General features: G+C 23.4%; 1 protein-coding gene across 1 annotated transcript; it reads left to right on the forward strand.

Moving 5' to 3' along the window:
- Window positions 1-450: 450 nt before the first annotated feature.
- LOC105619724 (odorant receptor 49b-like) lies at window positions 451-1,344 on the forward strand. Its single transcript, XM_012201242.1, has 4 exons — window positions 451-507; window positions 757-902; window positions 1,072-1,204; window positions 1,294-1,344. Exons 1-4 carry the CDS (start codon window positions 451-453, stop codon window positions 1,342-1,344), a joined length of 387 nt encoding a protein of 128 aa, XP_012056632.1.
- The last annotated feature ends 11,933 nt before the right edge of the window (window positions 1,345-13,277 follow it).

Consider the following 13,277-nt stretch of genomic DNA (forward strand, 5'->3'; position numbering starts at 1 on the left):
ACACTTAAACGTAGCATTATACATAGGAATAATTACAACAATAGCAGCAGGAACAATGCTCATTGGATATCTTCAGTTTATTTTCGGAATGTTCAAAATTTCTTGGTATAAAATGAATTAATATAAAATAGCCACAAACATTCAAATTGTGAAAAAACTGTTACTATTTTAAACTAATTTTTAAATAAAGTTTAATTTTCAATGTTCTATCAAAAAATTATATAATTATTTACAGTTATCGTATCGAACGCGCAATAAAGATCTTTACTTCGCAAAATATTACATTAAAAAACAAAATTTCAAAATCTGAAAATTTAATATGCGCTGTAGATATTCATCGAGAAGCAATGAGGTTAGCATCATAAAAAGATATGTCCATGTGATATATATATATAATAATATTTTTGTTTTTAAAGATTATCTAAGTATTTGGTAACTAGTTTTGAGATAATGTTCTTCAGTTTAACAGGAGTCTTTATCATTTCCTTATGTTTCAATTTTCTTCGGGTAAGTTTGATATTTTATTTTCAAATCTATTTTTTAACAAGCAATGGTCATTGACCATTTTGATTTGTGTTATGCTAACAAAAAATTAATACTGCATTCTATTGTAATTTTTTATTAATCAGTATTCAACAATAATTTTGCATAAATATATATAAGTTTAACTCTTATTAAAGAAACAAGACTTAACAATAGAAAATGAGGATTGTTAAGATATAGAAAACTTAGGCTTGCAGGCTTTATTTCTCGTAGATCTTTCAGATTGCGTCGTCCGGAGAAGCTGTTAAGGAAGCTTTTCTTCCTGTTACGTTTATATTTGTTAATATCATGTACTTATTTATATACAATTTTTTTGGACAAAATATCATAGATCACAATAGTCAAGTTTTCATTACTGCGTAAGAAACTTTTTTTATAAGATACTGATAATTTACTGTGTTTATATAAGTATATATTAAAAGTAAATTTAATCAAACTTAATAATTATCAACGTAAAATGATAAAAAATAGTTATAAATCTCTCTGTCTTCGCCACAAATCAACGCTTCTGTTCTTACAATTTCTCAGATATAGCGTTCAATGGTACGTAGCTCCTTTGCACATCCAAAGAATGATACTCTTCTTATTACTAAAAGGCGCCAAAGATTTTACTATAATTATTGGTAAAATATTTATTTCATCCATCGAATGCTTTGCTACGGTAATAATATATAGCCTTTGTTTGAATATATCTATGTATAATGTATATATAAACAAATAGAATAAAAACTGGAATGATTTTAATTCCAGTTGATAAAAGCTTCAATATCTTACTTTACTGTCGTGTTATCTATGCAATGACAAATATGAATTTAGATACAAAATGTAGAAGAATATAACTTCAAGAAGAATGAACAATATTCATCACATGTAGAATGTAGACAGTCTATTTCTTAACTACATTAATTTTTCTAAAAGTTTTAGTATTAAAAGAGACACAAAAAATAAAATTATTTAATCCAAGATAGTGATGTGTTAAATCTCTTTATTCCATCAACAAAGCATATGTATACTTACTAAGTATATTTAATAAAACAAATTATACAATTATTTTATTTTATACAATTATCTTTCTTTCAAGTTTCATCTTTATTTTTCGTGCGTGATATTATTACTTCAAGGTAAATAATTCATTGTTAGTGTTATTGCTTTCTTCATAACTTAAAGGATGATTTAAATTTTTAGTATTAAATAATATACGTACTAAAAAATTAAAAAGTATAAAAGAATATATATTTAATAAGGAATAAAATTAACATAATTACTTGTTAATTAACACAATTATTAACATAACTATTTGGCAGTTAATATGTTTGTAAATAATACGTATACCTGTTAATTGCACCATTATGTCTTGCAATAATATAAAAATTATTCAAATCTTGATTGAGGTAGTATTTTTCGCAATTGCAATAAGTTATTTAAAAATACTTATTACTTATTAGTATCAGAAATATTAAATTGCTTATCAATTTAATTTGTGATATTATACACTCCAGCTTCATTCTAAAACTATGTTTCAAGAGCGACAAATAATCGACATACAATTTGCTTGAACTAAAAATTACAAAAAAAATTATACAAAAATATCGTATTAAAAATTAAGATCTATTTTAATCGAATGTAAAAAAAAATTAATTATAAATTACACAATTATTAACTTATAGCAATGGAGAAATATATAATATAAAAAATATTACAGATCTATAATTATCATGTTTCAAAGTGACACAAGTTTTATTTAATAAAATTAATAATGAGGTAGATATATACTAAATAATATTTATCTAGATAATATTTATCAAAACTGACAAATAGTTTTTTCAATGACTAAATGTATCTTACGAATGTGTGCATGAGAATAAAATAATAGCGACAAAAATAAGGGAATACGCATGCGTTGCTCTTAATTTCTCATAGAAGTTTTCTTCATATTTTACGAAAAAAAACATACATTAAATTTTCTTGGACTTAAATTGAATTAAATTGAGAAAATGATTTTATTATACAATAGATATCATTAAAAAAAATGCTTCTAAGATATAAGTAAATTTCTTTATATTATGGTATAATCGGCTATTATACAAATTATATTAAAGTTTAGGGTACAAAAGAAAACGTTGAGTCGATCAATGGAAAAGAGAAGGGATAGGTATGACTTTTTCGTATGATTACTCATGGATGAAAAAACATCCGTTTATAAGAACAGTATTTTAGTAATATTAAAATTCTTTTATTTACTATCGGTTTATGGCATTATCAGCAATCAAACTTCATTAAATTTCAGTATATTTTTATCTCTACTATAATGATAACGATTATTATATTTCAGGTAAGAAAATACAAGAGTATAAATAATAATAACGACATTATAATATATAAGATATGATAAATTTTTATTATTTTTTTATTTATTTTACTTTGTGTTATACAATATACCGCAATAAATATTTTGAAATATCATTATTAATTATATTTAAAGCAAAATTACTATGCTGCTATGTACTTGCAGCTGACAGTATTTCTAACATTAAAATGTACTTCGGACCTTATCACAAAAATTGTGTCTTCCTTTTACACAAAAATTGTGTAAAAATATTATTCTTCATTATTTTTATAATAAAGTATAATGTATTCTATTTTAACATCGAAGGTGAGTTGATACAGAGTATCTATCAAATAGGACACATTTTTTTGTTAATAAATTTTTTTATCAAAATTTTGTTTTTATTAAAATATATCTTTGGTATATACAAAAATAATGTACAAAATGATAGATGAAGGATTTATGGGTACAGCTTGAATATATGTAATGAATTAAAGGACAAAAATGGAATCGCTATAAATAAATGTGATTGTATTGTGAAACGTTTTACAGTTTTAATTACAGGTAAGAAATATTTTATTAAGTTTTGCGTTTATATTACCTCATAATCAACGCACGAATCGAAGCTCTAAAGAGAAAACTCCAGGAGCCAATAGATAAATAGGAATAGGTGAATTAATCGAATCTAAAAATATTGGAGACGGATGTGTCTGAGCATGGACAATAGAGGCAGAGATCGCTTTTCAGTCACCCGTGATATTTCATATCCATATATTTTCAGATGCATTTGTGTTGAATAGCAAGTTTATAAATCGAATAAAATAAAAAAATACTTATTAATACACAGAGAATATTGTGTATACATACATAAAACAATTTAAAAAAATTACGTTCTAAAGAATTTAAATAATTCCTTTTTATTGCTTTTTAATAGTTGAATTTTGCGCAATTATCTATTAATATTATCACTCAATTTTGATGGAATATGGTCGTTGATTTATCGACGAATTTGAATATTTCGATTATTTCATTACGACGAAATATTTCATCGATCAAGAAAAATATTTTTATTTAATCGTATTGCACATCAATTTGTATCGGGATAATTACAATAACAACGATTGGTACATCGTTCTTTATGTATTACAGTATATTTATGAAATGTTTAAAATTGCTAAATATGAATATAGATAATATTTACATTAATCATATTTAAATTTTATATTAAAATAGCTTGCTTAAAGATATATAAAGAATAGCTTGTTTTTATCTAAAAAGTTGTTTAATGATTTCTATATAAAACATAAACATTTACAATTATCGCATCGACATTTTACAAAATATTAATCAAATATTATTACTAAAAAAGAAAATTTTGATGATCAAAGGCATAATTAGTGTCATAAATATACATTGGTAAGCTATGAGATTTGTATCTCTAATGATAATATTCATTCAATATATAGAATGTTTCATAATGTATGCACATAATCTCAGAATTCAATTCATATAAATAAGATTAAGTATGTTACTTTAAAAAAATAATACGTTTACCATTACCGTTATTTTTTTGTAAAGCTAAAGTAAGATATTAAAATTACATTATTTAATAATTAATAATGAATATTAAATTTTAAAAATCTAAGACTAACTTCTATCTATGTTAATGCATTAATAAGCTTTTCTTTATATTAAATTTCTGAGAAATAATATTAAAATAGAGGAAAATTAAAAATAAAAATATTATAAATATGGATATAAAATATTAGAAGATTTCTTAGATAGAAATTTTAGATAGAAATATAAATGAATGAAAAAGGCTATATTCAAGGCGAGTTTTGCATGCAATAGTGCCTAATAAATGAATTGAACTGAAAATTGTAATAAAATTCATACAATATATTATTTATAGGCAGTAAGATCTGCCTTGACCGAATATGATCCTCTTTACTTATTTATGTTTGTCTAAGAAATTTTTTATATTTTACATCAATATAATATTTTTATTTTTTAATATACAGGGTGTCCCGTAATTATTGACACAACGCTTGTAGGCAGAGTAAACTAAAGTCGAAAAGTCCTGTATCATTTTGCAATTTTCACAATATGTAGTTGAGATATTAATTTTTAAAGATTGTCGAATGAGCTTGTATTCATCTGCACCGACTGTTAATTATTGTAAAAATTGCAAAGAGAACTTTTCAATTCAGATTAGTTCATTCTATCAGCACACACGCATTGTATCAATAATTACGGATCACCCTGTATACTTATCTTTAAAAATTTGAATTTGAAATTTAAATACAAATTTTATCAAAAATTTTTATTGTCTTTAAATAATGTTTTTACATATTAATGTTATCAATCATTATTAGTACTATTGTATTTTGTGAAAATTTATAAAAATTTTTAATCTTTGTTAACATTCCTCCCCCACAAAAATCAAAATGACACTTATGTTAAAGTATTTTTATGTACTGATTATATATACGTACTCCAGTCCTAATTCTTATGCTCTAACAATTTAGGAGAAAAATTGAAAATAGAGTACTGATTTAACATCAAGCATATCATTAAATATTTTATCAATTAATATTTTATATATTAATTATATAAAATCATTTTTAAAATTATGCCTAAATATTATAAAACTTGTATAGCATAAACATAATAGATAACATCTATTGACTTTTTAATAAATAATAATCAACTGCTAAAATCTTTTGTTGTTTATGACTTAATCTAGATAACATCAAGATCAAGGCCATAGAAATGGATTCCCTCATTTTTATCTAATCTCTATGTTTTTTCTATAAATTATATGTACGTAATAAAAAATATTTTATCAGTTTTGGAAACGGTCTACTTACATTCTTATTAAGTTTGTGTTAAAATTTGTGTTAAATTTTTTAACATATATTCGAGTGTTAATTAATAATGTGATTATGTTATATAAAAATTTCGTATTAAATTAATATTCAACATTTCTTAATATCAAAATAACAAAATTTATGAGTAAATGAACAAGTAATGTATTTTAAAATCTAAATTTCTAAAATAAATAAATAAAATACATGTTAATAATGTTTAACATATTATAAATATTAATTATACTATTTTATATTAATTAATTTATATTAATTATACTATAAAAAATATACCTCCACAGTATGTTTACAAACTATGTCAGCATTACCTTTTTTGTGATCATTTTTTTACATAATATTTGTATTATTTTTTAACATTCAATTTATGTTAAATGAACACAAAAATTTGAGTAACCTATTTGGAATATAAATGTATTATGTGAAATGTATTATATTTAACACAAATTTTTCAACGGTGTAACTTTAATATTAAAAATAAAAGTAAATTTATTGTATATCTATCATTCGTAGATTGACCGATGATTGATACATAGATTAAGACGTATATATGAAAGAAAAAATAAAATTCCTACGAAATCGTATTAATTTTTTCAGATAGCATCATTTCAAAATAATATTGAGGAAGTTGTATTGCCATTTATATTCATATTCATATGTATCTCATATATATTTTTTACCAATTTTATTTCTCAAAACGTAACGGATCATAACAATTACGTACTCGCTACAGCGTAAGAGGCAATCCTGAATATCTTTTCTCCAGTGATTATAATAATAGAATAATAGATTTATTACAAAAAAGATCAGCATATTACATGCTGAAATTATTTGATCAAAAAATTTTTATCTAAAATTAGCGATGAACTATATTCAATACCGTAAGTACAACATTCAGGTATAGGACCTCCTTATAAATGCAGAAAATGATACTATTTCTATTGCAAAGAAAAATCAAGGAATTTACTTTAAGCATTGGAGTGTTTCATGGATCTATGAAATTTTTTGTCACAGTAAGAAAATATCGAATATTTTAATATAATTAATATTTTAATATTTTAATGTTATATTTCAATAAAAAAATATGTTTATAATTATAATTGCAATTCGTAAAAGCTTCGATATCCTATTTTCATATATTCTACACGATAATAATATAAATACGAGTCGATTAATTACACGATGGTGAAAATAAATTTAATAAAAATACAATGATGTTAATATTTAGAAAATAGAACAATTTATTTTTTGAACAAGTATTACCTAAATATTTTGTTGCTAAAAAGAAGATTAAAGTTATTCAAATTAAGAAATTAGTAAACCTCAGATTTTGTAATGCAATTAATCATCACTGTAATATACCTATAGTTCAAAAATTTATATAACACATATTTAAAAATATTGGGTTATCCGGAAAGTTCGTGTTGAAGGAAAATTGAAACGCAGAAAATTTAAATTTTAATATACATTTATTAAATTATATAAGTTAGTCGGCACGAACTTTCCGGACAACACAATATTATAATGCCTTTAAGTTTTTAAATTTTTCTTCATACATAATTTGTTATTAATGCATTAAACATTATTATATATATTATATATATTTTATTTTATTCATTTCTTTCTCTCAACATTTACATACAAAACATTTAAATTTAGAATATCCAATAACAAATAAATTATATAATAAATTATATAATTATATAATAAAAAATAAAAAGAATAATAATAGTGAAGATATATTATAGTAATTTAGTATGCTCCAATATTTAATATTTACAAAATATTGATCACACTAGATTGATTAATTCAAAATTTATGAGTGTCGCGTATTTCTCTAATTTGATAATTTTTATAAGTTTTATTAAGTACGGATCTAAAATTAGAAGAATTAAAGTTGAAAGTTATTAACAAATCTTTTACTTTCTAAGTATTTCATATAAGTGCTAAAATAAAATTTAGGCGATAAAAAAAAGAAATTGTAGTCATATTTAAATGAAATCAAATAAAATTATTACTTGCAGATATTATGTATAACTTTAAGATATGCTTCTGGTATCATCGTTAAAGTAATGTTTTCCATTAATATAAAGGTTGATACATGGGAAGTCAAAACGGAAAAATATTCATTTAAAAGAACCTTACTTTACGAATACGTGCACGAAATTGAAATAACGATATCGAAAAAGAGAAAATGCGCTTGACTTTCGATCTTTTATAAAAATTTTTCTTTTAAATTAAAAAGAAAAAAGTCATACAATGAATTTTCTCAAATGTTAGATTGATGACTTTATTATAGACTGTAGATATATACGTATAAGTTAAAGAAAATTTTCAGTTGTAGGTAAGTATTGAAATAATGTGATATAAAATGATTTATTAAGTAAATTACGACGTTTATATTAAAATTTGTGCTTGAAGAAAGAACATCTAATCTGATGATTGAAGGAGAAAGGAGGGGATTCACGTACTTTTATCTGTTTCTTTACAATCACTAATATTCCGTATCTTGTAAAGATATGATCCGACAAGAGAACCAGTATTTTGGCATATTTTGATATATTGAATTAATAAAATTCTGTTACTCGCTATCGGTTTATACCATATCAACAATCCTTCACTAGATTTCAGCATCTTTTTATGTCTACTATATTGACAACTATTATTATATTTCAGATACGAAAATATTATGACAATAATAATAATTATGCTGTTACATGATACAAACAATAATTTCGATTATTGTTTTATTTATTTCTATATTAAGCAATGATATTTAAATTAAGTATACTGCAACTATTATTAATTAAATTGTGAGTAAAATTAAGTAAAATTGTTTACTAATAGCTGACAACATTTCTAACGTTAAATTATACTTCTTCTACGGACTTCTTTATGAAAGTTTTGTCTTTCGCATTTTTCTTCGTTACTTTTACAATAAAATATAACTCGTTCCGTTTTAACATTGAAAGTTAGTCGCTTACAGAGCATCTATTATGGAATAATCTTCTCCGTCTAAAAAATTTTTATATAAAAAAATATATGTTTTGATATATACAAAAGTTGCTGGAATGACAGGTGAAGGATTACTGATGCAGCTTCAGGAAATACACAAATTAAAAGATGTAAATGAAATTGCTATTGTAAAAAAATATAATTGTATTGCAAAACGTTATATAACGTTATATAACTTTAGCAACAAGACAACTATTTTATATATATATATATATATATATATATATATATATATATATATATTATATATATTACAACTTTTATTAATTTTGTATATATTATCAATATAATATGTAAGTTATTAAGGCGAAAAATAATTTTGGTGGATTATAAAATTTTGATATACACATATGTATATATGTTATGGGAAATTTAATTGAGGCATTATGTATAATGATCAGTCAATATACATAATGCTTGCCTGTTTTGAGACATTTCAGTAATAAAAGTGAAAATATTCAAATTAATCAAAATTACTGATCATTATACATAATGGTCAGAATCAATAGAAAATGTGATTGATATATTAAAAAATTGAAAATATCAGTGTAAAAATATATGACAACCTGTTTTTTGCAATCAACTTCTTACTGTGTCATATGCACTAAAACATTTTTTTATTTAAGGTCAAACTCTTATTCTAAATACTATCCCATATAAAAACTTCGCTTTGCGTTGTAAAATGTATGCGTGGATGACAATGGTAACGAAATCCACTGCGTCAATGCGTAACATTTTTACAACGCAAAACGAGGTTTCACATGAGTTTATAATTTTTTACGTTATCCGAAATTTCACAAAGGTATATAAAATCTTGTATTTTGCGCATATTTTGAATAAATTACTTAGGGACAGACTTTGATATATTGTTTAAAAATAACATATTAATAAATAACGCTCAGGGGATTCAAATAATATATAAAAAAGGGTTGTGAGTTAGACTAGGATTTAATGCTATATTAATTATAAACGATCATGACAAATGTTTTGACCTTCTTTAAATCTTCAGTACGCAATTAATGAAATAATTATAAAGTAACGGTATATTCTACTAAATCGCTGTTGGAATAATATTTAAATTTACAATTCAAACAGAAGAAAAGATTTATCAATATTGTGACAAAATTTGATTTCAATTATTATTTAAAAAATGTTTCATAATATACGTAGTATAAAATAATTTTATAACATTGTACGTAAATAATTTAAATAATAATTTTTTTAAACATTTTTTAGCACTTGAAATTTATGTAATATTTGCTTGTGTTATAGTTCAATTTTGAGTAAATGTAATTCATCTTGATTTATCGACGAATATATCTCGTTCGTATCATATTCTCTTTAAGATGGAGATCTTTATCGGTAAAAAAAATATTTTTATTTGATTTTATTGCATATCAATGTAGCCATTTGTATTGCATCAGTTGTAGCAACTGGTACATTATGCATTACGTTTATACAATATCTATGGAATGTTTAAAATTGCTAGATACGAAAATAGATGTAAGAATAACCATAATAATATAAAATGTAAGTTAAAATTTATATTTATATTAAACAATATATTAAAAAAGTTCGTTTGCCAATACTATTAATTAAATATGCCATAATACTATTAATTAAAAAAATTGTTATTAAATGAGTCGTATAATTACATAAATATTTATAGCTATCGTATCGAGTATGCAATAAATATCAACATTTAACAAAGTTATGTTGAAAAATAAAATCTAGAGGATCAAGGTAATTTATGCTGTAGATATTCATCAGAAAGCTATTAAGTTTGTATCCATAATGATAATACGTATGCAATATTTCCACATTAACATTTTTTTTTTTTAAGATTGATGAAGCATTTTACATCTACATTCGAGAAAATGATATTTATTTTAATCATCCTTGGTGTGGCTTGCTTAAGCCTTTATTTCAAGTAAGTTATTTACAATATGTAATTATGTATGCGAACTGTTTCAAAATTATTAGCAATATTGTTCAGTAAGAATATCAAGAGTTACACAACAGATATGCCAGAATTAAGAATCTCTAATAAAAACAATTATATAAATGACATAAATAACAAATGGAAATTAAATACTTCTAAATGACGTGAGAAGAAAAATAACGAGTAGAACATACTTTAAAATACAAAAATGTTACGAAATATTTATGCAAATTTGCGTATTTTTTATTGACCAATTTAATGAGCAATATTGTGAATAACATAATCTTGGAACAATCCTTACATCTCTATGTTAAAATAAAATGTATTTACATTGATATATGTATTTAACTCTTTCGTTTCAGTGTAAGTTTGCATGAATGTTTTTTTCTGTACGGGAAAGTCTGCCGCGAATATTTATTTTTTGGATAATTACATATATGCAGTCTTATAAAATAAACTTCTCATTGTTAATAAAAAATAATTGCTCTTTTAACTACATTTTATTATTTTTGTGATATATTTATGTACGTTAATAAAAAAAAATTCAGGAGATACGATAGTGTCGGTACTAAGCCAAGCGCAATCGACACTATCGTGATTTCTTTACGCGAGATAATCTATTATGTGGACGCTAAGACCGAAAGGGTTAATTAACGTTTCATAATAATAATCTGTTTCAGTATGAAACTTTGTTTTAAAATGAAGGAAACTTATTATGTTGTAACTAAACATTAATATACCAATATACTAATAATCAATCAACACAATATCCATATAAAATTTATTTTTTAACTTTTTTAGCTAGCATTATTTGAAAATAATGTTGAGAAGGTTTTAGAGCCATTTATATATGTTTTAGTATGTATCGTATATATGTATATAGTCAGGCTAAGACAAATTATTACGGATCACAATAATCTCGTGTTCATTACTGCGTAAGAAACATTCCTCTAAGAGAATATAAAGGTTCTTCTAAAGATTATTATTATAAATGTAGAAGTCTATCTGTTTGCAGAAGAAATCTGTATAGTATAACTAATAAAAAAATTTCTACAATACTTTACGTTAGTAATTCATGTTTAATTTCGTAGATACAACGTTCAGTGGTATAAAACTCCTTTATGCATTCAAAGAATGATATTCCTATTGCAAGTAGGAACGAAGGAATTTGTTGTAAATATCGGTGGAATGATTGATCTTGATTCATCCTTGGAGTGTTTTGCCACAGTAATATAATGTACAATATTTTAACATACTACATTACATATGGATGCAATAAAAGAAAACGTTTGTAATTGCAGTTAATAAAGATTATCTTTATCACCTCATTATCTTACTTCACTGTCATATATCCTACACGGTAATGAAATAAATATGAATTTATTACATGAGGATGTAATTAAAGATGAGGATGTAGCTAGTCAGAAGACGATTAAGACGTATTTATTTTTAGAAAAGTATTTATGTTTAGAAAATGGAAGAATTTATTTTTTAAATTTGTAAGATAGCTAAATTTTGTTGTTAAAATAGAGGATTGAAATTATTCAAATCATATCGATAAATTTCAAAAATTCGCTTTGCATATAAAATTAAAAATAAATTATTAAGTTTTTGCAATTAGTATTAGTATGTGTATAAATACTAAAATATACATACTCTAAAATATACAAAATAATAACAAAATTGTTGATTTATAATAATCTAATTTTTTACATCACCATTCGATAAAATTTCTGTGAGTGTGTAACTTCTGTGATCGGCAGTATATTTTTAGAAAATGAAGTGTACCTTTTGATTGCGTAAATTAGAATGAAGTTCTGGCGTTGAGAGAAAGAAGAAATTGCGCTTGCGTGGCAATGACATGAGAAAAAGACATCTGTAAAATTTTATCTATAGCGGGATAGTTTAATAACAAAATAAATATTCGTAGTTTACTGAGAGACTGGTTGAATTTAATGCGTCTGCATCTCACAACAAAGTTTTACATAAGTGATCATTAAAGAAATTGAAGAAAATTACAGTGAATTTATATCAGAAGAAATAAAATGTGAAATGATATTTGAGTGAAAAAAAGTGGATAAATATAATACTCTTATCGATATTTTCGAGTTGTCACAGTAATATTCAAACGCTCATAGAGAAATGGTACCAGTAGAAATTCAGCATTATTATCTCAACAGGATCCTATTACTTATTATCGGCTTATGGCCGCATCAACAATCCAAATTTGTTCAAGTTCAATTTATTTTCTTTTTTGCTATTCTATCAACAGGTATTATATTTCAGGTAAAGAAAGAATATAACATTATATGATATATATTACATATGACAATCCTTTACTGTTAAATTATTTATTTCAATTTATATTATGTAATCTGTTTTTTTTGTATCAAATCAAAAGATTACAAAACGCAATTAGGCAATTTGTTGTTCAACATTGTATGCATATTATATTCAGTGCCTTCTATATATATATATATATATATATATGTATATTAAAATGTATAAACCATTAAGATAAAGTAATTGATATAAACAAAATACATTTTATTATTTATTTTTTAAA

This window comes from Atta cephalotes, assembly GCF_000143395.1.
Source record: "Atta cephalotes unplaced genomic scaffold scaffold00022, whole genome shotgun sequence".
Lineage (NCBI taxonomy): Eukaryota > Metazoa > Arthropoda > Insecta > Hymenoptera > Formicidae > Atta > Atta cephalotes.